Source organism: Ranitomeya variabilis, chromosome 2, assembly GCF_051348905.1.
Source record: "Ranitomeya variabilis isolate aRanVar5 chromosome 2, aRanVar5.hap1, whole genome shotgun sequence".
NCBI classification, from domain to species: domain Eukaryota; kingdom Metazoa; phylum Chordata; class Amphibia; order Anura; family Dendrobatidae; genus Ranitomeya; species Ranitomeya variabilis.
Window position 1 is genome coordinate 476,426,028 of NC_135233.1, and position 25,938 is coordinate 476,451,965.

Below are 25,938 nucleotides of genomic sequence, written 5' to 3' on the forward strand. Positions count from 1 at the left end.
TCCCAGTCTATAAGGGGTGTAAGTATGGCATATATGCGCTGTGTGTGCATGTCATAGCATGGTGACCTGTGTAGTAACACTGGGCCGTTGTAAGCCATAGTCACAGGAGCCATATGGCAAGCCGGCTGATGTATTTGCAGACTAGACCAAAATGACCCCATTAGTCAATGACTTGCAATTTTAGTATTGATATGCACTCATGAATTATCATGGCATGCTTCATCATACTGCATCATCGAGCTGGGCACTCACCATTGTGGTGAAGTTGTATCTCTAGAGACTATTTACAAAGCATACAGCTTTAGCCATAATCTTCCAGGTCCATATGGAGCTGGTTCAGAGGAGATGTTTCTAGTCCATCCAGGCATAAGTCTATTTCACAGCTTCTACATGGGAATATATTGGATGCAACTTTCACTGCTGCAAAATCTAGGTCACTCCTGTAGACTAGGGGGTAAAGGGTACTGTAGTGTGACTGGTGTCTGAAAACAGTGATGTAATCATATTGACACTACTCATCGTGTACGAGACGATGTGCTGGATGGCGGTAACCCAAGCAGAGTGTGTGTGGTGCGTCCTCCTTTATAATGGAAGCGTGCGTGTCCATACTAGTGCTACTGACTGTACCCAGAACAGGTCTATTACAGTGCAGTTACCAAACTCCTTGCCATATTCTTAAGAAGCTGCTTCTGCCACCAATTAACCGATACCTGATACAGATGTAGAAGCCACAACATGTTCTCGCCTTGTTCAGAAAGCTGCTGTGATGTGGCCCTTGTCTCTGGAGTGTGGGGCCAGCGGAGTCTCGGGTCAGCCGGTTAGCTGTGGGTAATGGGAGACCTGTTTGGGTGGTGTTGATTAAAATCTCCAGTGATGACTTATTCACCAGAAATGAGGATGATCTCCATGTTCTGCTTGGAGTAACTCCATCCTCCACACATCTGTACAAGAGAAACTTTTTAGCAAGCAACAAAAGTTAACCTGAAGCACGCCATTGCTTTCTGGAGACTGAGCTCGCTCCTGCCTTTCTGTTTGGAAAACTAGAACGTTGATTCCAATATGGCAGACATGACTGTGACACTGCCAAAACGGGTGTTCCCCATTCTCCAACAAGTTGTCTAGCATTGGATTATTTGCCAAATTTTAATTTTATATGGGCCTTTTTTCCTTTTGAGACCCTGTATATGTCCAGACCAGACACCGCTTTCCTGATCTATGGGGTGGTGAGTGACCTTCATTTTATGGGATTGGAATTGAAGTCGAATATTCCTTGTAGCAGTTGGGAGTCTTGGGGGTTCACCTAGCCAATCTGCCAGCACCACATAGTAAAGGGCTGTCCTGTTATTATGGCTCCTTAAGAACTTCCTCCAATCTATTGGCATTGCTCCTGTGAGCGACTATGGCAGTGGGATATGTATGATGCTATATGGCTGCACAGACAGGTGTGGTCATACAAGCTTCTGTAGGCTTCCAGGAGAGAATACCTCTGTACATGGACGGTCTTGGCTTGTCTTGATTTTTCTTCTGGACTTCTATGAAAGCTGGGGCTTTGTAGATACTCTAGAAACCCAATGTATCTGTGGGAGCCTTATTACATATCAAATACAAATTGCACTGGGCTCTTAGCTAAACCCTGCGTTTTGTAATGAGGACAGTATTGACTAATGACTTCATCTTCATAAAACTTCATTGCAAGTGAGAAGCTTCAGCCCTGGCTTCCTGCATTTCTTAATTGAACATTTTTCTGATTTGGCAACAGCGGCCGTCTGATCTGCCTAGTCACTGTGAGCAAGACTTTATATTGTCTCAGCCCTTCTATATTCTGAACACACCTAGTCTACCTCCAGTAAATAAACTGGCTGTATAACTATCAGGAAGCTTAATAGTTCAGGATCAAAGTCAGCCATTAATTCAATAAAAAAGCTACATCAGCGTAAGGGATTATAACCTTGGTGTAAAGGTCTTAAAACGTTCCAAGACTTTCCCCTCAAACTTGCTGTTTGGAGGAGAGGACCTTGTTCTGTTCAGTGGAGGTCCAACAATGGCATTCATGGCCTCTGCTGGAATCAGCACCACAATTTCTCTTTTGGGTTGTGCACATGCTGCAAAAGTGACTGATACCCTACTGGAAATGAAACATACTAGTGGTGGAAGGTCACCTGATTTTTAATGCCATGTGCCCCTTGATTATCCTCACTGCTACAGCTTTGACATGTTACCAATTCATCTGCTGGCCATCTTTGGCTGGTCAACACTGAACTACACATTAACCCCTTTCTGCCATCGAACAGAATAGTGCGTCTGATGGCAGAACCCCTGCTTTGATGCGGGCTCTGGCGGCCATCCGGCTGGAAATGCACGCAGCGGTGACCCTTGTCACATGGTCGGGGGTCATCAGTGTGTCGGCATAACAACCAGAGGTCTCCTTCAGAACTCTATGGTTGTTGATGCCAGATTGCTATGAGCGCCACCCTGTGGTCAGCACTCATAGCAATGCTGCAATTCTATATAGGGGCGATCTGAACATTGCCTCTATCTAGCAGAGGCGATCGAGTTGTGGCAGCTTGTCCCATGGACATATTGACAGAAAAATAAGTTATGGCTCTGGGAAGGAGGGGAGTGAAAAACAAAGTGCAAAACCGAAAAAAGCTCTGGTCATTAAGGGGTTAAATGGATTGTTTGATTGGGACAAGTGCCTATCCACAGAATAGGTGTTGACCTTTAGATCATGGGGTATGGCCAATGGGGCACTTTTATCCCCTCCTAAAAAGTGGTAGAGCAGACCCTCAACTGTTTATCCAATTATTGGTAAGGAGTCCCACTGCTGGGACCATCAGCAATCATCATAAGGGCACAGGACCCCTGTTCTCCCTGGGCTTCAGGTCTGCGGCTGGGGGAGTTGGTGGTGGATGCTCGTCTTCTGCTGCTCCAGTCTGGCTCTGAAGAGGTCTTCTGTTGATTGTTGGGTTTTCCTGAGGTGGGACCCACACCGATCTAGTGGACAGGTGATAACAGGCTTAGATTATATGGCAAAGGCTATTCAAATGTTTTCATACATTCCACATCCTTTGAAAGACATAATAGTACTGCAGCTTAAAGGACTTGTCCAGTGTAAGAAGTCCAGTCACCTGATCACTCATGCTGGGCACACGGATTCCCAGTGCAAGTGGCTGGCACGTTCCTTCTCGTATGTGACTTGTACACTCGTGGTCACGTTCTGACTTTATCCCTTAATTTCTCAATGTTTTAGCAGAAAAGTGTAGCCGGTACGTATACAAATCTCATACATTCAGACAAGGGGAATGGTGACATTTTATGCATCTCACTGTCATGCGGCGATCTGCCATCCTCTTAATCTGGACAACCCCTTTAAACTTAAACCCCAAAACTGAGGCTGCACTAACAATTTTTTTTTTTTCCAGTTCAAGCTTGTTTTGTTTGTTTTTCATCTTGCTAAAGTTCTCTCTAAAGAGAAAAAGCTGATTCTATGGGTTTGTGATCAGATGATGCTGCACATACAAAAATTAGCTGCCCATGATGTTTTTGGGATAAAGGCTTGGGATTCTGATTTCATGGATTCCTGAACCTTTTTCTTTGGGGATCAGTTTGTCTGTGCTCTACTGAGTAGTATTAATCTCCACAGCTATTGAGGAATACAAGCCGCAGGATGCCACCACTAACCCGTCCCTGATACTGGCAGCAGCACAAATGCCGGAATACCAGCAGCTCGTCACTGATGCTCTTCAGTATGGCAAAAAGCTCGGCGGGTAAGTTACAATTCTATATATATATGGGTGTACAATGTCTGTGCCTCTGGGCCTTTACGCTGAGAAATGCAACCCTCCAGTCTGTTGCAAACTGACAATTCCTTGCATAGGTTGGTGTCACCTGTAAGAGGAGAAAAAAGCAAGTATTTTCCTTGCATGGAACTGTAATGTGTAGGTAAGGCCAGCGCTCGGGGCAGATGTCACTTTTTACAATGATTTAAAGGTAAATAATTACTCAGGCAATTCTGCAGGTTGTCCCGTCCTAGCAGCGTCCTGGAGGTTAATATGAAGTCATAAAATAACCTAGTGGCTTTGCAGGGCAAGGACATTGCCACTTTTGGGTTCGTGCACACTAAGTATTTGGTGCAGAAATTTCTGCATCTCTTGGCAGGAAAAACGCAGCCTCAAACACCACTCATTTTTGCTGTTTTTTTTTTTAAATTGTTTTTGGTGCAGATTTTTCCCCACTTATCAGGCTGCATGAAATCTGCAGCAAAAACGCTGAAAGAACTGACTGCAGAATTAAATCTTCACTGAAAGTGTGTGCACACAGCATTTAAGATCACACTGTCTCGTTCTTGACGACAAATCTACGACTTCCATGCAAAAGTGCTTGCGAGAACATTCTTCACTTTCCTATGCTCCAAAGTTCAGAGGTAATTGTTGGAAGTCCTCCCGCTGTCCACACACCAGTTCGGAGGGGGGTTTAATGAGGAGACCCCCAATAATCTGCATGTAAATGCTGTTTTTCCTCACTACATCACAATCATAGAGCATTTAGGCCACTTATCATTATTCCCCGTGTACGGTATTCTGTGCGGCCTCGTGCTCACTGAAGCTTCTGATTGCCTCCATTGTTGTCGGGTCCTAGCAATTACAAGAATGTGATCAGTCGTTAGAGCCTAATTTTGGAAATCTTATTAATGCTGAATCTAAACGCAGTTACTTGGCTTTACAAAAGTTTTTTTGACGTCCTCTAGATTGTGCTTCATTGTTGTGTTTTTTGGACTTTTTTTTTTTTTTTTTTTTAGGACTGAAGAGGAACAGCTCAATAACATCATGGACAAACTGTTCGTCTTGTTTGGAGTCGAAATCTTGAAGAAAATTCCCGGTCGTGTATCCACAGAGGTGGATGCCAGGTAAATTGGGATCTTGCACTTGATTAACTTCTGCACCTTTATTCAAACCCATGGCATTGAAGACTGATGGCTCGGTGACACTGATAACTGCGCTTATAAATGCGGCTCTTCACTTATAGACAATGGAGGATTCGATACTATCAGCTTTCCCTAAAGTAGATTACTTGGGGTCCTAGAAGTGGGACCCCCAGAGATCAGCTAATTTTCAGGGGACCTTCTAAGCACATGGGCACTGTACGAAATGTACAGACCCGTAAAGAGGACCAGTCAGCAGGATTTTGGACTCTACTAAAGGCTGTAATGGCTCTTCATTCAGAATCTGTCAGCTGGATTTGCTAAGTAATCTGACATCAGAATGATGCAGGGATAGACACCCTGATTTCAGAGATTTATCTTGATTTACTGCGTGCAATCAGTTTCCTCTGCTGCAGTTCTCTAAATACTGAGCCCGCATCACTAATTGACAGCTTTGTGTATATACTGACAGAAAGCTGGTGCTGGGGGGAGTGGCTGGACTAGGAGGCCCAAGACCCCTAGTCCTGTTGTGGTGGTCTCCTGCTGATAAAACACTGATTTTTACTGAAACGGCAAGTCTACCTAATCACTGGAATCGGGGTCTCTGCCCCTACATCACACTGCTCTGATTACATATCAAAAGACCCTGTTGGCAGGTAGGGTGCAGACAGAAAACCCAAGTGCATTGTCCAGCTCTGCTGCACTTGTGACTCATTGGCATAAAACTTCCAAGGTTGATTAAAAAAAGATTTTTCAAAGACTTTAATCAACTCCCCATACACCCATGTCTTAAAGCATCCAAAATCCTGCTGAGGTCCTCTAGGTCCCGCCCAGTTGACTCTCCAGTGCACTACTGGCAGGCTCTGGTTTTTGGTCTGGGCAGTGTTATCCCCTGGTGCATTTTCTCATGTTGTGGCACTTTATTTTCCCCCAGACTGTCTTTTGATAAGGACGGGATGGTGGAACGTGCCAAGCGTCTAATTGCTCTGTACAAGGAGGCGGGTATTGACAAGGAAAGAATCCTGATCAAGTTGTCATCCACGTGGGAGGGAATACAAGCTGGAAAGTAAGTCTGGGTGCTTTTAGTAATTGTTTTTTGGTGATGATGCAGTAACTGAATATAAGGGTTTCTTATACAGGGTTCTGGAGGAGAAATATGGCATACACTGCAATATGACCCTGCTGTTCTCCTTCGCCCAAGCTGTAGCCTGTGCTGAGGCTGGGGTCACCCTCATTTCTCCATTTGTTGGGAGAATATTGGACTGGCATGTGGCAAACTCTGACAAGAAGAGTTATGAGCCATCAGAGGACCCAGGTAAGAGCTAAAGATTAAAGGGATTGTCTGGCCTTGGACTAGAAGTCTGCAGGCACTGTGATGGCTGAATTCTGAATCCTCACATCTTGCTTGCTGTAAGGATTCTCCAGTGCTGAAAGGGGTGGGTGCGTGACCACAAGTATGTGATCACCTGCAGACTAGACGTGAATGACTGTTTAATGCGAGTGTACTGAGTGCAGCCTTATGTCTAGTCGGAATGTGGCCGGAAGTGCAATTTATACACATGACTTCTTGGCACCAGTGAATTCTGACAGCTTGCCGTGCACATGTGAGGACTCATTAATCTGCAGTCACTATTGAGCTGACAACCCTTTTAATATTACCAGGAAAGAACATAAATGTTCAGTGCTTTCCTTTTATGCCCCCCATATTACCAAACACTTGGTTCTGCAGTAATTTTGCATTATATCTGCAAGCCCTTGTGAATTGTGCTGCAAGTCTTTACCTAAAATAAAGCTTAAAGGGGTTTTCAGGAATGAGTGGTCGTCTTTACCCCCCACAACCCAGAAACTGCTCATGTGCTGTCTGGTATTGCACCTCCCCTGGACGAAGGACCGGCGTACAGACTGACCAGTCGACAGGGCTATGGGACTGAATGCATATGGTTGCATTACATAATATACCAGTGGTTATAAGGGGGATTTTTTGGTCCATTATGGATAAGGGTGAAATGGGCTATCACCCCAACACTTTAAATGTTACATTTAATTGCAAAAAGAATGCAAAAGCTAAAATAAGCCGCTTCTTTATCGCTATAAATGGCATTTACATGACTCCTAAGCCAATATCTTTAGATATGGAGAGAATCTGCTTTATTCTGTAAAATACAAAGTTAATGTCAGCTTAAAATAACAATGTAATTCTCGCAGTAGCTGGTCCTGTGGTGCTATGGCGCAGATTAGTTAAGTGGCCTAATTGCTTTTATTAGTCACAACAATGCTAAAACTGTTTTGTTCTAGGTGTGAAGAGCGTTGCCAAGATTTACAATTACTACAAGAAGTTTGGCTACAAGACCATAGTCATGGGGGCATCATTCCGAAACACTGGAGAGATCAAGGCCCTGACCGGCTGCGATTATCTGACCATTTCTCCCAAGCTGCTTGGAGAACTCAGCAAAGACTCTACGAAGCTCAGCCCGACCCTGACCCTGAAAGAAGGTAAAGTGGCCCCTGTCTCTGCACGACCATGGTCAACACCTTGTAGTGTTAGGCAGTGACATCTCCGGATCATGTAGCCGCACCATCCTTGGCTCTCCCATGGGAATTTCTGCTTTATTATACTATGGGGGGAGTAACATTCATGCAGTCAGTGTCACGGTGGAAGGAGTAAAACTACAAGATTTAGATTTTTGAAGTACTGAAATGTTCACGTCCTGGTGTTATACAGCGATATTGTGGTCCAATCTGTGCACTCGTGTAGTGGCATCCGAGGTGAGAAGTGATGCAGAAGCTGCCATGATTGGGAGTAACTAGGGTTGAGCGACCTTGACCTTTTTAGGGTCGAGTCATGTTTTGCGAAACCCGACTTTTTGAAAAGTCGGGTCGGGCGAAATCGGACGATTACTGCGAAAAGTCGAGGATCGGCCGGAACACGAAACCCTATGCACATCAATGGGGATTTTTTTTTCTTTTTTTTTCTCTCTATCTCTATCTATCTCTCTCGATCGCGCTCTCTCTCTCGATCGCGCTCTCGATCGCGCGCTCTCTCTCGATCGCGCGCTCTCTCTCGATCGCGCTCTCTCTCTCAATCGCGCTCTCTCTCTCGATCGCGCTCTCTCTCTCGATCGCGCTCTCTCTCTCGATCGCGCTCTCTCGACCACCACTGCTGGACTGCAGCGGTGGCAGGTAACCTAGGCAATGAATAGGAAACCAAATTTAAAAATGACTGTTCTTGAGAGCAGAGAATTAAGTAAATTGCAAAGTTGCTTGGTTATAGAATCTATTTGCAAACTTGCCAATAAAAGAACTAGGGAATAAGCTTTACTGTGGTTCTGGTCTGTTATCAGAGCAGAGTGACTATAGATCGACCACATACAGTGTAGTGACTACGGTACTATTGCTGCAGTGCCATCTTGTGGCCACTTTCTTTAACTGTATTGCTGCTTTACGTTGGGTACTTGTATTTCTTATGCTGCAGAACAACATGGCGTTAAAACTCACAATGGGCAAATGATATGTAAAATTGATGGCGATGTGAACAGATTAGGACTATAAGAAAAGGAATGACTATGTAGAAATTGCACAATTCCTTTGTCTTAAATTATTATTTATTATTAAATTGCACAGTATCTTATGCACGTTTCCTTTGTCATCCAGCCCAGGCCTGCAATCTAGAGAAGATCCACTTGGATGAAAAATCTTTCCGTTGGGAACACAATGAAGACCAAATGGCAGTGGAGAAACTATCTGACGGGATCAGGAAGTTTGCTGCGGATGCCATCAAGCTAGAAAAAATGTTAAAGGTACATGGCATACGCTGGTTAATCCTCCTTCCTCCCAAATGTAAAAATAGCCTTAATATTTGGCTTTCATGTACTGCTTAGCCTTAGTCATGCCACTTATGAATATTCAACCTGCCTGTGGCCGTCCATAATGGAGTCAGTGGGTAATGTCTTGTTGGGCTGCAGGCCATCAGGGGAGCGCTGGGACTGACACTGTGTGCTGCTACTTGTGATTTTGTTTTGTTTCTTCAACAGGGTCGCTGCAAGAAGTAAAACTGATGGCTCATTTTTATATACAGTACCCAGCCTTGATGTCAAGATCATTCCTCAGCTACAATCAGCCGGCAGTCCCTCGTCCTCAATCTCCTGGTTTTTTATCAGCATTGTAACATTTCCATTTTCTGTTTTGTACTTGATTCTTATATTGCACTGATTAAACACAGTACTTCTCCCAAAGTCTGAGCTGTGTATTGGATTTAAAGGGAATATGTAATCAAAAAATTATCTATTTTGTTAAAATTCTGTCAGCAGGTTTTTCTAGCCTGAGAGCAGCATTATGGTCAGAAAGGTCAGAAATCCTGATGAGTGCTGTCACTTACTGTTCTGTTTCGTGCATTTTTTATAAAATTCCTGTTTACTGTGCTGCAGATCTAGCAGAGCTCTGAATGCTGAGCCCTATATAACACTGGCAGCTTTCTGCGTACTGTGCATAGGCAGAAAGCTGCGAATCTGGAGGTGGGGTTATTAGAGCTCATGAATATGGAGGACTACATGACAAAAGTTTTACTAGTCTGTTACTGACCATCACGTGTTTAGTTTTGTTAGGTCACGATTTATCTTGAGAAAATATCTTACATGCTTCAAACCTATCGTCTTCACAGGTAGGATTATGGTGAAAGGTGATATCAAAATGTATATAAATATAAAAATTAGTCCAATACTGTCTGCACCGGGTCTCCCAGGATGTGTATGACATTGCTTTGCCATATGAGCACCAATCAGTGGCCACTCACTTCACATGGACGTCTTGAGGTTTGTCCAAAAGAAGTGTTGCACCTGAAGCCAAATAGTGGCCACGTGAGCACTGCAATTCAGAATAACACAGCACTCTTAACTCAAGTGTTGCTGGTGCCCAAGTAAGGTATCCAACCCGTCAATATACGTTAATAAACTTGGCACTCATTATCAGAAAAATAGAAGTTCCTTTTTATTGTGCATCCAGACAAAAATGAACGTTTTCGGTCCGTCACATGACCTTCATCAGAACATTCTTATATTTGAGCTGGATATCAAGGAACGCTCCTGTGAGCTAAATTAGCATCAGAGTAGTGGAAGCCTGCAATGAAGGATGTGTGCGGAGAGCACTTTTGGGTATCACAAGGTGAGAAAAAGCGCATGAGAATGGGCAACACAGTTGCAACTAGGAAGCGCTTAGTGCCCAGGTCTGTGGTGCAAGGCTGCCAGGAGGCTTAGGGAATGCCCGAGATCCCGCGGGTGCACGCAGGCGCAGTAAACAAGACATCAAGTGATGTCAGTTGTCGGGCAGCGCGAACTGTGCATGCCCAAGGCAGAATGACCACGCAGGCGCCTGGACAACTGAATAACGCCAAGGAGGCAGCGCCCTTCTCAGAGTGATGGCTGTGTTGTCTGGATGAGGGGGGAAAGACCTGCCTCCCTGGCGATTTCACAGGTATGAGGGACCAAATTCATAAGCGATTATTTCTGCAGTGCAACGAACAATAACAAAGAGTCACCTTGTCAGAATGCAGCATTAGTGCTGCACAAGATGGCTCTTTTAGTTAAACGCCCGGGGGGGGGGGGGGGGGGGTGTGACAGGTTCCCTTTAAAGCCAGAAAGTAAAAAAAACTACATTTGAATTCATGTTAGTTTTCCATAAATCCCATCAACATGCAATAAAGTGACCAAAATTTTCTGAGTACTCAGAGCATCATCTCATCTCGGCTCCAGAGAATATAAGGACAATTTGTTGCAAATTTGTTTCTTTTTAAAGCTAAAATTAAACTATAGAAGTTTCTGTGTCATTGTTTGTATGGAGCTGAACTATCCGGTGGCCAGGAGACTTTTAAAAAACACAATTAAAACAAAGCCCCAAGAAAACAAGAATTGTTTGGGGTTTTTTATTGCACTTGGATTTTTTTTTCCCTGCTTTTGGTACATCATATGGTAAAATACTCATTCAAAATTACAGCACGCCCAAAAAAGAAAAACTGAATTAACGTTGACACTTAAAAGAAAATTAAATTGACAAAAGGATTAAGACCCTGGGACATGAAGGGGGTTGTCATCAGCCACAACATCTTGCACCTGTGGACACATGCAGCCCACGATGCCACTTTGTGCAGTAACCATCCTTCTGTATACAGTAGTATCACAGGGATGAAGAGTAGCACACTGCCCAGGAGCATGAATCATGGACTATGTAGCCTCATACATCAAGAGATTGGGGAGCCTTGACCCCTGTCTAGGGCCCTGGCATGTGTTGGGGAAAACAGTGGGTGCCCATGTGTGCAGCTCACTACTGCAGGGATTACCTGTTAGACAATCCCTGTGCGGAGGCTGTCGATCAGCTGTGAGTCATGCAGCTGCAGGGACTAACATATTTTTCAAGCACGCTGAAGACTCTTGGCACCCAAGCATGCTCGCTCATCGCTAATAATTCCGTTTTATTGCAGCCCTTGATAGTTGTTCAGTATGACAATTTGGCACCCCTGGAAGAGGTTGTGCACCCATGGTCCAGACTTTAATTTATCAATACTGTGGCATCCATTGATCTTTTTTTTTTTTTTTTTTTTTTTTTTTTTTTTTCTGGTTGCCATTACCTTACCAATAATCACACAAGGATATGCACATGTCAGCCCCCTAATATGGATGACATCTGACCGGAAAATGAAACGCGTTGATATGACGGGCAAGGAGAGTGTGTACATGTCACCTCACCCTATATACAGAGACGAGGGGTATATGGTTTTTCTATTAGTCACCTTCCTGATGAACCCTCATAGTTTTACAATTGGAATCAATAGTGTGGTTTTATCCTTTTCAGTGAATGAGATCTGACTTGGATCAGTTTTGTGGCTGTTCCCAATCGCTGATATTAAAATCCGTACTTTTCTCTAGTAGCCTTCCACGACAGCCACCAGGAGGTTGTCTCCATACCCTAATGGGGGACAGGAAGCACAAGAGGTTAAAAACCCCTCCCACCTCCCATTAACCAGTGTCTTTCCTGTCCCCCATGGGGCATGGAGAGGTTCCTGGTGCGCTGCGCGGCCGGCTCTGGCAGTGTACCTTATATATTTTTCTTAGCCGGGCATTGGTGGTCGGGCTCCCAGAGCTTCCTCCTCCGTTATGCTCCCGTCTCTTCAAGATTCGGGACCGCATTCCCGGTCCTCCTGCGTCCTCTTGCGGGGATAAAGCTGGCCGGTGAGCCCATCCCGGAGGCCTCCTGGAGCTCTCCTGCGTCTCCCCCTCCTATGCGCGCTGTTCGGCGACCCGGAAGTCACATGATACTTCACTTCCGGGTCGGCGCTCCTGCATAGGAGCGATACCATCCAGCGTTATGGATTACCGAACGGCGTGTGAGGCACGCTGCATCCTCGCACGCCTGCCTGGGACTGCGGAGGGGGAGGGGCGGCTAATTGCCACACGCTGGGGCAGTCTTATTTTCTATATAAGCTGCGAAGACGCCTCAGGTAAGCCTGCTTAAGCATGGATTCGTCTTGCCCTGCAGCTGCAGAGCCCAGCGCTCCTCAAGCCCCAGTAAGTGTGGCAGAGATGGGTCCCATTTCAAGGTAGATTTAAGTATACCTACTTATACCGCTTCCTCTCTCATTTCAGGGAGACAAGCCTGGCCATAAAACCGTTACTAAACGCAAATGTGCCACCTGTAATGTGAAAATGCCCTTAAATTGGGAGAAAAAGTTGTGCCAACCCTGTACGGACAAAGTAGTCTGGGCGGAACACCCTTCACTTATTGAAGAAATACGTTCCCTGGTTAGGCAAGAGGTTCAGACCTCTTTGGCCTCGTTTGCCCCCCCCCCTCCACCGCCACCACCATCCTCACCTGGTCCATCACTTCCCAAAAAGAGGAAAATCCAGGAATATTCTGGGTCAGAGTCTGAGGGTTCTCATATGTCATCTTCATTCAAGTGGGAAGATGTTACCCCATAAATCTGCAGAAATCTGAATACATTGAGGAATTGGTGTCTGCAGTGAGGAATACTATGGGGCTACAGGAGGAACCGGTTCCTCAGTCTATACAGGACGAATTATTCGGCATACATACTGAAAAACAACCTGGTTTTCCCGTACATAAAAGTATTATAGACATGATCAATAATGAGTGGGAATTACCTGAAAAACTGCTAACTACCCACTCAGACTTTAAACATCGGTTTCCTCTGGATGAGGATTCAATCAAATGGAACATCCCAAAAATAGATGTTCAGGTGGCCAGAGTGGCAAAAAAGACGGCACTGCCGTTCGAAGACTCCTCCCAGTTAAAGGATCCCTTAGGAAGATTGAGAGCCTTCTCAAAAAATCCTGGGAAACGTCTACGTCGTCCCTCAGATTCAATATTGCATCCACCTGCGTAGCCCGCTCTCTCTTCCGCTGGATAGAAGAGCTAGAAAATCACATCTCTCAGGGTACTCCGAGGGAGGAAGTGTTGGACTCCTTGCCTATTTTACATAGAGCAACTGGGTTTCTGGCGGACGCCTCACTGGAATCCATCCGAGTGGCTGCCAGATCTTTGGTCCAGACAAATTCAGCCAGAAGAGCTCTCTGGCTAAAAATGTAGAGTGGAGATGTTACTTCAAAAATAAAACTCTGTTCCATTCCCTTTAAGGGTGACTATGTGTTCGGGCCCTCATTAGACGACATCCTAGAAAAGGCCACGGATAGAAAGAAAACTCTTCCTGAACAAAGACCTCCCAGGAAGCGTTTTTTTCGAGCCCCCCAGTCCCAGCCTTCCCAGGTTAAGGGAAAAGGAAAAACTGGAAGGTGGAGTTATGCCAAGGGGAAACCTAAAAACATCCTTAGGCCGTGTGTCCACGGTAAGTAAACGCTGCTTGTTTGACGCTGCAGCGTCAAACACGCAGCGTCCAGATGTTCCAGCATAGTGGAGGGGATTTTTAGAAATCCCGTGTCCACTATGCGTGGAAACCCGCACGCGGCAGGCCTGCGACTCCGGACATGCTGCGCGTCTTTTCAGATCGCAGCATGTCCCTGCTACCTGCGGCGACGCTGCGTCGCCGCAGGTAATATCACAGGGCCCTATGGCGAGGGGTGTGATGATCCCGGATGTGTACTGTACACATCCGGCATGATCGCGTCCCAGAAAGGGGGCGGGGCTTAGCGACGAGCGGCGATACCGCCGGCCATCCTGACCATGGACACATACCCTTATTCCCCAACAAACACAACAAGAAAAACAATGACTCCGATCCGGTGGGGGGGAGGCTTTCGAACTTCATTCATTGTTGGCAGAATATCTCCAACAGCCCTTGGGTAGTAAGTGTTATCCAACAGGGTCTTCTGATAGAGTTCGATGCGTCTCCTCCCAGGATCTTAAGAGTCACCTCCCCGTCATCTCGGGAGACTCAAAAACTAATGATGTCAGGGCTACAAGATTTATTAAACTCAAGAGCTATTTCAATGGTCCCGGTAAACGAGCAAGAAAAGGGGCATTATTCTCGTATTTTTATGGTAAAAAAGCCTTCCGGGCAAGCTCGGATCATAATAAATCTAAAAACCCTCAACAAATACATTACTTACCGCAAATTCAAAATGGAGTCGATAAAAACAGCGATTCCTCTGATAGCTCCTCATTCATATATGGCAACAATAGACCTCAAGGATGCCTATTTCCATATCCCAATACATCCTCATCACAGGAGATATCTAAGATTTTCAGTCCAGTTCAATCACAAAATCTTACATTTCCAATACAATGTTCTTCCCTTCGGGATCTCTTCGGCCCCAAGGGTTTTCTTCAGAGTCATGGCGGAAGCCGTATCTCATATCAGGAACCAAGACGTCGCTATAGTGCCGTACTTGGACGACCTTTTAATAATTGGTCCTTCCGCCGAAATTCTCAATCAGAGAATCTCCAAAACTCTGAGCATCCTACAGCTTTTGCGTTGGATACCCAATCTGAAGAAGTCTCACCTATTTCCAGCAAAGGTGATAAAATTCCTCGGAGTCCTTTTGGACTCCGGAAATCAAAAGTCTTTCCTGCCAGAGGAACACCAGAGGAACCTGATATCCAAGGTCCTAGACTTCAAAAAGCAACGGTCTCCTACTCTGCGATCTGCAATGTCTCTTCTAGGATCGATGACAGCTTGCATACAATCAGTCCAGTGGGCTCAAGGCCACTCCAGAGTTCTGCAAGCACATATCCTACAAAACTGGAATGGAAATCCAAATTTCCTGCACAGAAGAGTGTGCACTCCAGGGAAGGTAAAAGCCTCGTTAACCTGGTGGGCGATCCGAACAAACTTGCAGAAAGGAGTGGACTGGATACAAGATCCACTGGTGACAGTGACAACGGACGCCAGTCAAAAAGGCTGGGGAGCAGTTGTCTCGCAAATCCCATTCCAAAGTCACTGGAATTGGGAAGAAAGCTCCAATTCTTCCAACTTCAGAGAATTGATGGCAGTGGAGAAGGCCCTTCTGGCTGCCAGCAGTCTGATTGTAGGTCAACATGTCAGAGTCTACTCGGACAATATGACGACGGTGGCGCATATAAAGCACCAGGGGAGTCCGAAGCTCAACCCATTGAGAGTAATTTCAAACAGAATTTTTTGCTAGGCAGAGAAACATCATCTCTCACTATCAGCAATACACCTCAAAGGGTCAGTAAACGTTCATGCGGATCTCCTAAAGGTACCGTCACACTAAACGATATCGCTAGCGATCCGTGACGTTGCAGCGTCCTCGCTAGCGATATCGTTTAGTTTGACACGCAGCAGCGATCAGAATCCTGCTGTGATGTCGCTGGTCGCTGAATAAAGTCCAGAACTTTATTTGGTCGTCCGATCGCCGTGTATCGTTGTGTTTGACACCAAAAGCAACGATACCAGCGATGTTTTACACTGGTAACCAGGGTAAACATCGGGTTACCAAGCGCAGGGCCGCGCTTAGTAACCCGATGTTTACCCTGGTTACCAGCGTAAAAGTAAAAAAAACAAACAGTACATACTCACCTGCGCGTCTCCCAGCGTCTGCTTCCTGCTCTGACTGAGATCCGGCCCTAAAGTGAAAGTGAAAGCACAGCGGTGACGTCACCGCTGTGCTGTTAGGGCCGGAGCTCAGTCAGTGTCAGGAAGCAGACGCTGGGAGACGCGCAGGTGAGTATGTACTGTTTGTTTTTTTTACTTTTACGCTGGTAACCAGGGTAAACATCGGGTTACTAAGCGTGGCCCTGCGCTTAGCAACCCGATGTTTACCCTGGTTACCCGGGGACCTCGGCATCGTTGGTCGCTGGAGAGCGGTCTGTGTGACAGCTCTCCAGCGATCAAACAGCGACGCTGCAGCGATCGACATCGTTGTCGCTATCGCTGCAGCGTCGCTTAATGTGACGGTACCTTAAGTCGTCACGATCTACAACCAGGAGAATGGAGCCTGAAGACGGATGTTTTCAGAATGTTGACGGACAGATGGGGACTTCCCGACATAGATCTTCTAGCATCAAGCCAGAATACACAGGTCAAGAGCTACTTCTCTCTAGACCCCAGAGACAGGTCTCAAGGAGTAGACGCCTTGGCTCATACATGGAGGTTCCAACTAGCATACGTATTTCCTCCAATACCATTGCTTGCAAGGTCCCTCCGGAAGATCCGAGACGATCAGGTCTCGACGATCTTAGCTCCGGCATGGCCGAAGAGGAGCTGGTATCCCCTCATCAGAGAACTGAAGGTGGACGGTCCAGTTTTTCTTCAAAAAAGGATCTGCTCTTCCAGGGCCCCTTTTATCATCCGGACCCGCAAAAATTCAAGCTGGCAGCCTGGCTGTTGAAGCCCAGGTTTTAAGAGCTAAAGGTCTTTCAGAGTCGGTAATCTCTACCTTACAGAAATCTAGAAAACCTGTCACCAATGCTATATATAGCAAAATTTGGAAGAAGTTCTCCTCGTGGTGTCATCCTCATGATCCTGACCCTTTCCATCCTAATATCTCACAATTATTAGATTTTCTACAAAAAGGATTGGAGTTGGGGCTGAAGCCAAGTACCTTAAAGGTTCAAGTGTCAGCCTTGAGTTCTGTCTTCGACCAAGACCTTGCAGGTCATCGTTGGATAAAAAGGTTTATGGTTTCAGCGTCAAGACATTGTCCAAGACAACAAATCTTTGTACCAGCATGGGACTTGAACGTAGTACTAAAGGGCCTTATGGCCCCTCCATTTGAGCCATTATCATCTTGTTCCTCACAGCTTCTGTCCTGTAAAACCGCCTTTTTTGTTGCAATTTCTACTGCAAGACGAGTGGGGGAGATACAAGCCCTCTCAATTAGAGAACCTTATCTTACCATAAGGGATGATTCCATTATTTTCCGTCCAGATCCGTGTTTTCTTCCAAAAGTAGTGTCAGAATTTCACCGGTCACAGGATATAGTCCTTCCATCATTCTGTCACAATCCTTCAAATCCAGAAGAATGCAGGTTTCATACCTTGGATGTACGACGCATAGTATTACACTACTTGGAACAGATGAAATCTTTCAGAATCGACAAAAATCTCTTCGTTCATCTATCTGGCCGAAACAGGGGCAAAAAGGTGGCGAAGAGTACCATTGCCAACTGGATAAAAAAGGCCATTACTGAAACATATCTAGCGGTTCCTGTGGGCCTAAAGGCTCATTCCACCAGATCTACTTCCGTCTCTTGGGCTGAAAGGGCTGGTGCTTCAACGGAGCAGATTTGCAGGGCTGCAACATGGTCTTCTCTACACACTTTTACCAAGCATTATAGATTGGACTTCTGGTCCAACCGGGATCTAATCTTTGGCCGGAAGGTTCTTCAGGCTGTGGTCCCTCCCTAAATACAGAATTGGTTGGCATTCCTCCTGGTGGCTGTTGTGGAAGGCTACTAGAGAAAATAGAATTATTCTTACCGTTAATTCGGTTTCTAGGAGCCTTCCACGACAGCATTAATTCCCTCCCGATGTTCTTGGATATTTTTCTGAGAACCTAAAGGTAACCGGTGCTATGGGTTCAGTTGTAAGTCACTGGTTAATGGGAGGTGGGAGGGGTTTTTAACCTCTTGTGCTTCCTGTCCCCCATTAGGGTATGGAGACAACCTCCTGGTGGCTGTCGTGGAAGGCTCCTAGAAACCGAATTAACGGTAAGAATAATTCTATTATTTACACTACTGGCCATTTAAGCCGGAATACAATGTTTTCGCCGTGTGTAGAGCACAAACCATGAATCTGCTGTCTATTACATTTGGTGATATCTTTAATCCATGCTCTCTATCAAATCCATAAGATACATTTTATCATTTTTATTTACAAAAAAAATCAATCTTGCACATTGAGCAACTTTTCAATGTATCTTTTTCAATAAATCTGTTTTCTCCTACCAGACTGGTCTTTCAACCCTCCATTCAGGGGTGAAAACGATGCTTAATTTTTCCATTGCTGAGGAGTTGGAGGGAGGCACTAGAGGCAGACAGACATTCTTCTTCAAGTTCTCCTGGAATTACACTTGCAGATCTCCATAGAATTTTGAGCACCAACTCACCTCTATCTCAGTAGTTGGGAAAAATCTACAGTATATCCACTGAATACAGATTTTACCCATGAATTATGGTTTGTTTTTTATCCTAAGTCATACATAGCAAGGCTTGTTGGAGTTTATATTGACTTCTAGGATCACTGCTACCAATAGGTGGCACTAGAGATCTAGTCCTCCTCTCTGAAGAGACTATTTGCATATTTAATTTCCCAGAGGAGCATGCGTGGCCTTTAAGTCTCCTCACTCTGACATTCCAGACTTGACTTGTCACTCTCTACAGGGAGAAACGTTACCCCCTTAGACCCATGAATTGAGAACTTTGAAAATGAAAGCACAGTCCAGGAAGATAACTAATTTCTGATAAGCTATATTACAAATTTCTTATGTTCTATTGATTTCTAGATGTGGCCGCACAAGTGACTTATGGAGGGGGTAGCAATTTTCAAGCAGCATTTTTTTTTTTTGTACAGACTGGGAAAAGCCCTTGACATTTGTGTTAAACAGAGGTTGTGATAGTTTCCACCTTTGAAATCTATCAACTATATACAGTATATTAATATAGGAACCATTTAATTGCATTGCCACTTGGTGCACCTTTGGTGTGGCCAAATATTTAAATACACCCTCCCACCTCCTTTATTTTCATTGACCAATCTGGCATTATGGAGGCAGAGATGGATGAAAATCAAGTTGGTGAGAAGGTGCGCTGAACTGTTTGGCCACGCCAAGGGTGCGCCAAGCGCCTATGCTTGGTTTGAACAGTCATTTTGAGCTGACAGTCCCTTTAATTATCACATAAATGACGTGTGCTAATCTACATAGTTACCCCTGGGCTGTGATTTTGGGGGCTGCCAATGACCCCACCTGGTTTAGTTATTACTCGAGTTCTCATCGGATTCCCATGTCATTTATAGACATGTAGAACATTGAACTTGTATGGGAATGCTGCGCTGGATATAAAGTTCACTCCCGATCCGCTGTACATTGTAGTGAAATGTACAGATACAATAACAAAGAATAAGAAGGTGGCAGATTCCTAAACACAACCCCAGACACGGTCATAAAAGGTGATCGAAATCCATGTGAATAGAGGCCTGCTCCTAAAATAGCCGGGCGTCGTAACCCTTCTCTCTCCATATTGTACTTCTGCCTGGAAAGCCATTAAAATAAAGAAAAATTGCTGATTGTATAAAATTAGTTTAATATAACAAACACCAGATCATCGTAAAATATAGCACAGTCTTGGGAAGCATGCAGCTGCCAGCCTTTACACTGGATCTACGCGAATACATTGCTATATATTCCACCAAGCAGATTACTATTTGTGGTAGAATGAATTGCTTGACATGGCGCCTTTGATTTTATGCCATATGAAGTCTTTATATATTAATATACCTGTGTAATGTCTGAGGACGAGGACTTGTTTATGACGCTTGCTCGGAGTCTGGTTAGTGTCTTCTCATGGCTAATGAAGCTTCTCGTCTCTGGTGTGAAACTCTTATACTAAGAAAATGTTCTAAAGTTTAGGCAGCAATGTTCATAAAATGAGGATCTGACACCTGTTTCCAATACACAGCGGAGGAAGAATTGAGAATACAAGACAGGTTCTTAAAGAGAAGGGGAATAATTGTCACACCAAGCAATCTGCGGAAACTTTTAGCATGCCCAAACCACCATGAGTGTAGGAGAATTAGTTCACCACCCAGGGAACCAATTATACTGTCACTGCAGCTCCAGTAGAAGTGCTGCTACCCACGTGTCTGAGATTCAGAAACTGCATGTGGATTATCGCTTATGGCTGAGATGCATCTATACGTGCCGTCGTGTCAGGGTGGAAGCACCGGTGCAGCAGGAATGGAACTTGTCAGCCAAAGGCCATCATCACATTGTGCCTCTGATGTATGTACACCTGCATACATGAAATATGTACAAAACTCTCTTAAACTGTTGGCCCTCACAGAAACCTGGATTCAGGACTCTGACACGGTCTCTCCTGCTGCCATTTCCCATGGTGGCTTACAATTCTCACATTCCCTGAGACCCACAAACAGACATGGTGGTGGAGTCGGCATACTCCTGTCCCCACAATGCACTTTCCAGGTCATCCTCCCAGTTGCATCACTATTATTCCCTTCTTTTGAGGTCCACACCATCAGGCTCTTCCATCCCCTCTCCCTCAGAGTAGCGGTCATATACCGGCCCCCAGGCTCACCCATCCACTTTCTGGACCATTTCTCTGTCTGGCTGCCACACTTCATGTCCTCAGAACTACCAACCCTTATCCTGGGAGACTTCAACAGCCCCATAAACAGCCCCACTTCTACATCTGCATCCCAGCTTCTATCACTAACCATTTCCCTAGGCCTCTCACAGCTCTCAACCTCTGAAACACACAAAAGACGGTAATACCCTTGACCTGTTCTTTGTCCAGCTCTGTTCAATCTCCTACCTAGATAACTCACTGCTTCCCCTCTCTGACCACAACATTCTCTCCTTCACGCTCACAATTCCTCGCCAACCCCAGCACACTCCTACCTACCACACATTCAGAAATCTACATTCTATTAACCCTCATACACTTTCAGACTCCCTACACTCATCATTGTCCCTAATCTCTTTTTCCTGATCTGGCTGTACATCACTTTAATGACACTGTTAGAAGCACCCTTGACCAAGTAGCTCCCCTCACCCTCAGAACCTCCAAACACAGAGTGAAACAGCCCTGGCTCACATCGCAAACCCGATTTCTCCAGCAATGCTCTAGGTGTGCTGAACGCTTATGGAGGACAACTCGCACACCAGAAGACTTCAAACACTTCAAATGTATGCTAAGAACCTATAATTCTGCCATTCACCTCTCCAAACAGACCTACTTCACCACTCTGATCTCCTCAGTATCCAACAACCCCAAGAAACTTTTTGACACCTTTCACTCCCTCCTCAGGCCAAAAGCACAAGCCCCTATCACAGACATTTGTGCTGATGACCTGGCCTCCCACTTTATTGAGAAAATAGATAATATCCATTAGGAAATCCGCTCCCAGACACCAAGTGCAGTGACTCTCATCCCTCCCTGCATTTCCCCTGGCTCACTCTCCACATTCGATCCCATTACAGAAGAAGTCTCCAAGCTCCTCTCTCTTCTCGTCCGACTACATGCACTACCGACCCCACTCCCTCTCATCTCCTCCAGTCTCTCTCTCCAGTCGACACTACTCACCTAACTACAATCTTTAATCTCTCCCTCTCCTCTGGCATTTCCCCCTCCTTCAAACACTCTATCATTACTCCGTTAGTAAAGAAACCCGCCCTCGACCCATCCTGCACAAACAACTACAGACCGGTCTCCAACCTCCCCTTCATCTCTAAACTCTTGGAGCACCTGATATACTCCCGCCTTACCCGTTACCTCTCTACTCATTCCCTCCTAGACCATTCACAGTCCGGTTTCCGCCCCCTACGTTTGACAGAATCTGCACTCATCAATGTGACCAATGACCTTCTGACAGCAAAATGTAACGGTGACCACTCTCTGCTCATTCTTCTCGACCTTTCTGCAGCTTTCGATATTGTTGACTCTCTCCTACTCTCTAGGCTCCAGTTACTAGGCATTAAGGACACTGCTCTCTCCTGGTTCTCCTACTATCTTTCTGACTGCTCCTTCAGTGTTCTGTTCACTGGCTCCACTTCATCTCCCCTTCCTCTCACTGTTGGGATACCTCTGGGCTCAGTCCTTGGCCCCCTTCTCTTCTCCCTCCACATGGCCCTAATTGGACAGACCATCAGCAGATTTGGCTTTCAGTACCATCTTTATGCCGATGACACACAACTATACACGTCATCCCCTGACCTTACCCCATTGTACTACAGAACGACAGTGACTGTCCGTAGTCTCCAACATCATGTCCGCTCTCTATCGGAAACTCAACCTCTCCAAAACTGAACTTCTTCTGCTCTCGCCATCTATTAACCTCCCTAAATCTGACATTTCCCTCTCCGTGGGTGGCACCATAATAACACCCCGGCAGCAGGCGCGCTGTCTGTTATGTTTGACTCCGATCTCTCCTTCACATCCCATATACAATCTCTTGCCCGCTCGTGCCGCTTACACCTAAAGAACATCTCTAGAATCCGCCTTTTTCTCACCATGGAAACAACAAAAACCCTCTCTGTAGTCCTGATCCACTCCCGCCTGGACTACTGCAATTCTCTATTAATTGGCCTCCCCCTTACTCGACTTTCCCCTCTTCAGTTTATCCTTAATGCAACATCATACAGGGAACAAGAAAAGGGATTAGTGGTGCCTCACCAGAATCCAAATGAACACAGGTGCCAGGAACAAGTGGCTGGATACCACTCAATAGCACCAGCAAAAAGGAAAAAAGTTCCAGCACCAGGCATCTTTTCATAAAATCTTCAGTACTTTATTCTCATGTCAAGAAAAAAAACATCATGCAGGGATAGGATCCAATTCAAAGTACTTGTTCTCACCCACAAAGCTCTCCACATTGCGGCACCCCCTTACATCTCCTCCCTCATTTCTGTCTTTCTGCCTAACCGACCAGTGCGCTCTTCAAACGATTTTAGACTAACCTCTGCACCACTCCAAGACTTCTCCTGTGCTGCGCCAATCCTCTGGAATGCTCTACCCCAAGATATTAGGACCATCCACAATTTGCATAGTATTAGGCGCTCCCTCAAAACACATTTGTTCAGAGCGACCTATCATGTTCCCTAATCAAAGTCATTTTATGTTTATGTGTGTGTAGCCCATTCACTACTTCCATCTATCCCCCACCCCCTGAAGATGGCTGGACCATCATTGTAAATACATCATTGTAAATACACACCTGTGCTTTGTATCTCCCCCACCTCATTGTAGATTGTAAACTCTCACGAGCTTATTTTGCTTTAATTATTGTATTGTTAACGTTGTTACTTATGACTGTTGTGTTTGAAACTGTTAAACTGTAAAGCGCTGCGGAATATGTTGGCGCTATATAAATAAAGATTATTATTATTATTACAAACATACAGTGGTGGCCAAATATTTTGAGTGACACAATCTAGATTATTTGGATGAATGAGAAAATGAAATGCAAAGTCATTCCTTGCCGTGAAAGTTCACCTGTCAGCACAGAATGACTGTTCAAACCAAGTCCAGGCGCGCGGTGCTTCATGGCGGGGCCAATCATTTAGAGACACCTTCCCATCTGCTTGGTTTCTATCTGTCTCTTCCCCTTCAGACCCTTTGGGACATGTGGAAGAATCATTGTCCGGAGAAGAAGCAGAGGGTGCTCATAAGCCCTGGTTCTTGCCAAAAGTAAAGCGCCCTGAGACCATACATGTGTGGGGGCTTTTCATCCATGGAGGGGGCTCGCTCGCAATTTTGCCTGAGAACACTGCCATGAATATAGAATGGGATCTATATATTCTCCCAACAATAGAATGCTGTAGATAAGCCCCTGATGCTGGTGGGCTTAGCTCACCTTCGATTTTGGGGGTGACAGGTTCCCTTTAATGTATTGGTCAATAAAAATGTAATAATAACTTCATAGCCAAAACAGACATTCCATAACTTTTTTTTCTTTACACGCATCAGTATTTTGTAGCTGTCACTTTACCGTAAATAAGAGTTACATTTGTATTATGATATAAATGCAAAAATAGCAGCATTTACGAGTCATCATAAATAAGATATTCGCTGTATTTCATTGGTTATTACAATTATGGTGATACCAAATATCTCTGTTTTATGTAATGGGAGGTCCGGATGTTGGGGCCATAGCATGAGTCCTAACACTCTGGAGATTTGCCATCTAGATGCCTGGTAATGCATTTTGGAGAGATGTAATGGTGGATATATTACTTCTCTCAGCTTTCTCGGAAACAGAAATAAGTAGGAAATAGCGGAATGATAGAATTTTAAGGGAACAAATTAAAGACGTTATTAGTGTTGGGTTCTTTTTTTCTATCTGTAATGGGTTGTCTAGGATTTAACCTCTTGCTGCCGCCTCCTTGTATAATCTATGGGGTAAGCTTAGGAACTGATATACACCGGACGTCAGATGCATTTTATAACTGAAACTTTTATTCAACAGCCCGGATGGGAGACATCTCTTAGATGCCACGACCAACAGCGATCGCAGCGTCTAAGCGGTTAGACAGAAGAGAGTATTTTCCTCTGGCCTCATCATCTCCCTTGTGATTTTGTGAGTGTCGGCATCCAAGACCTTATTGAAGACCTTAAGAAGTAATACGGGCAGCACAGTAGCTCAGGGGTTAGCACTTTTGCTTTGTAGCACTGGAGTCCTTGGTTCACATCCCACCAAGGACAACATCTGCAAGGAGTTTGTATGTTCTCCCCGTGTTTGAGTGGGTTTCCTCCAGGTTCTCTGGTTTCCTCCCACACTCCAGAGATATACTGATTGGGAATCTAGATTGTGAGCCCCAATGGGGACAGTGATGATAATGTGTGCAAAGATCTGTGGAATTAATGGCGCTACAGTGGGGCAAAAAAGTATTTAGTCAGTCAGCAATAGTGCAAGTTCCACCACTTAAAAAGATGAGAGGCGTCTGTAATTTACATCATAGGTAGACCTCAACTATGGGAGACAAACTGAGACAAAAAAATCCAGAAAATCACATTGTCTGTTTTTTTATCATTTTATTTGCATATTATGGTGGAAAATAAGTACCGTATATACTCGAGTATAAGCCGAGATTTTCAGCCCAAATTTTTGGGCTGAAAGTGCCCCTCTCGGCTTATACTCGAGTCATGATCGGCGGTGGGGTCGGCGGGTGAGGACTGTCATGTACTCACCTAGTTCCGGCGTTCCTGTCGCTCCCCCTGCCCGTCCCACGGTCTCCGGGTGCCGCAGCTCTTCCCCTGAGCGGTCACGTGGGACCGCTCATTAGAGAAATGAATAGGCTGCTCCACCTCCCATAGGGGCGGAGCCGCATATTCATTTCTCTAATGAAGCGGTGCCGGTGACCGGTGACAGAGGAAGAGCTGCGGCACCGAAGACCAGCTGTCCGGGGGAAGGAGCGGGACGCCGGGAGCAGGTAAGTATGTCATATTTACCTTCCCTCGTTCCACACGCCGGGCGTCGCGCCATCTTCCCGGCGTCTCTCCGCTCTGACTGTGCAGGTCAGAGGGCGCGATGACGCATATAGTGTGCGTGCCGCCCTCTGCCTGATCAGTCAGTGCGGAGAGACGCCGGGACCGGACGCTGAGGAGCTGCAAGCAAGAGAGGTGAGTATGTGTTTTTTTTTTTTATTGCAGCAGCAGCAATGGCACAGATTTATGTGGAGTATCTATGGGGCAACGGTGCAGAGCACTATATGGCACAGCTATGGGGCAACGGTGCAGAGCATATATGGCACAGCTATGGGGCAACGGTGCAGAGCACTATATGGCACAGCTATGGGGCAATGGTGCAGAGCATTATATATATGGCACAGGTATGGGGCAACGGTGCAGAGCATATATGGC

At 45.5% G+C, this 25,938-nt stretch overlaps 1 protein-coding gene across 1 annotated transcript in view; it reads left to right on the forward strand.

Moving 5' to 3' along the window:
- Window positions 1-9,153, forward strand: part of TALDO1 (transaldolase 1) — a 29,988-nt gene extending 20,835 nt beyond the window's left edge. The window contains exons 2-8 of the mRNA XM_077287810.1: window positions 3,644-3,767; window positions 4,799-4,906; window positions 5,856-5,987; window positions 6,061-6,236; window positions 7,217-7,414; window positions 8,573-8,718; window positions 8,953-9,153. Of these exons, the coding sequence (XP_077143925.1) occupies window positions 3,644-3,767; window positions 4,799-4,906; window positions 5,856-5,987; window positions 6,061-6,236; window positions 7,217-7,414; window positions 8,573-8,718; window positions 8,953-8,970 (902 nt within the window). The 3' untranslated portion in view covers window positions 8,971-9,153. The remainder of the gene's footprint in view (window positions 1-3,643; window positions 3,768-4,798; window positions 4,907-5,855; window positions 5,988-6,060; window positions 6,237-7,216; window positions 7,415-8,572; window positions 8,719-8,952) is intronic.
- Window positions 9,154-25,938: the final 16,785 nt, after the last annotated feature.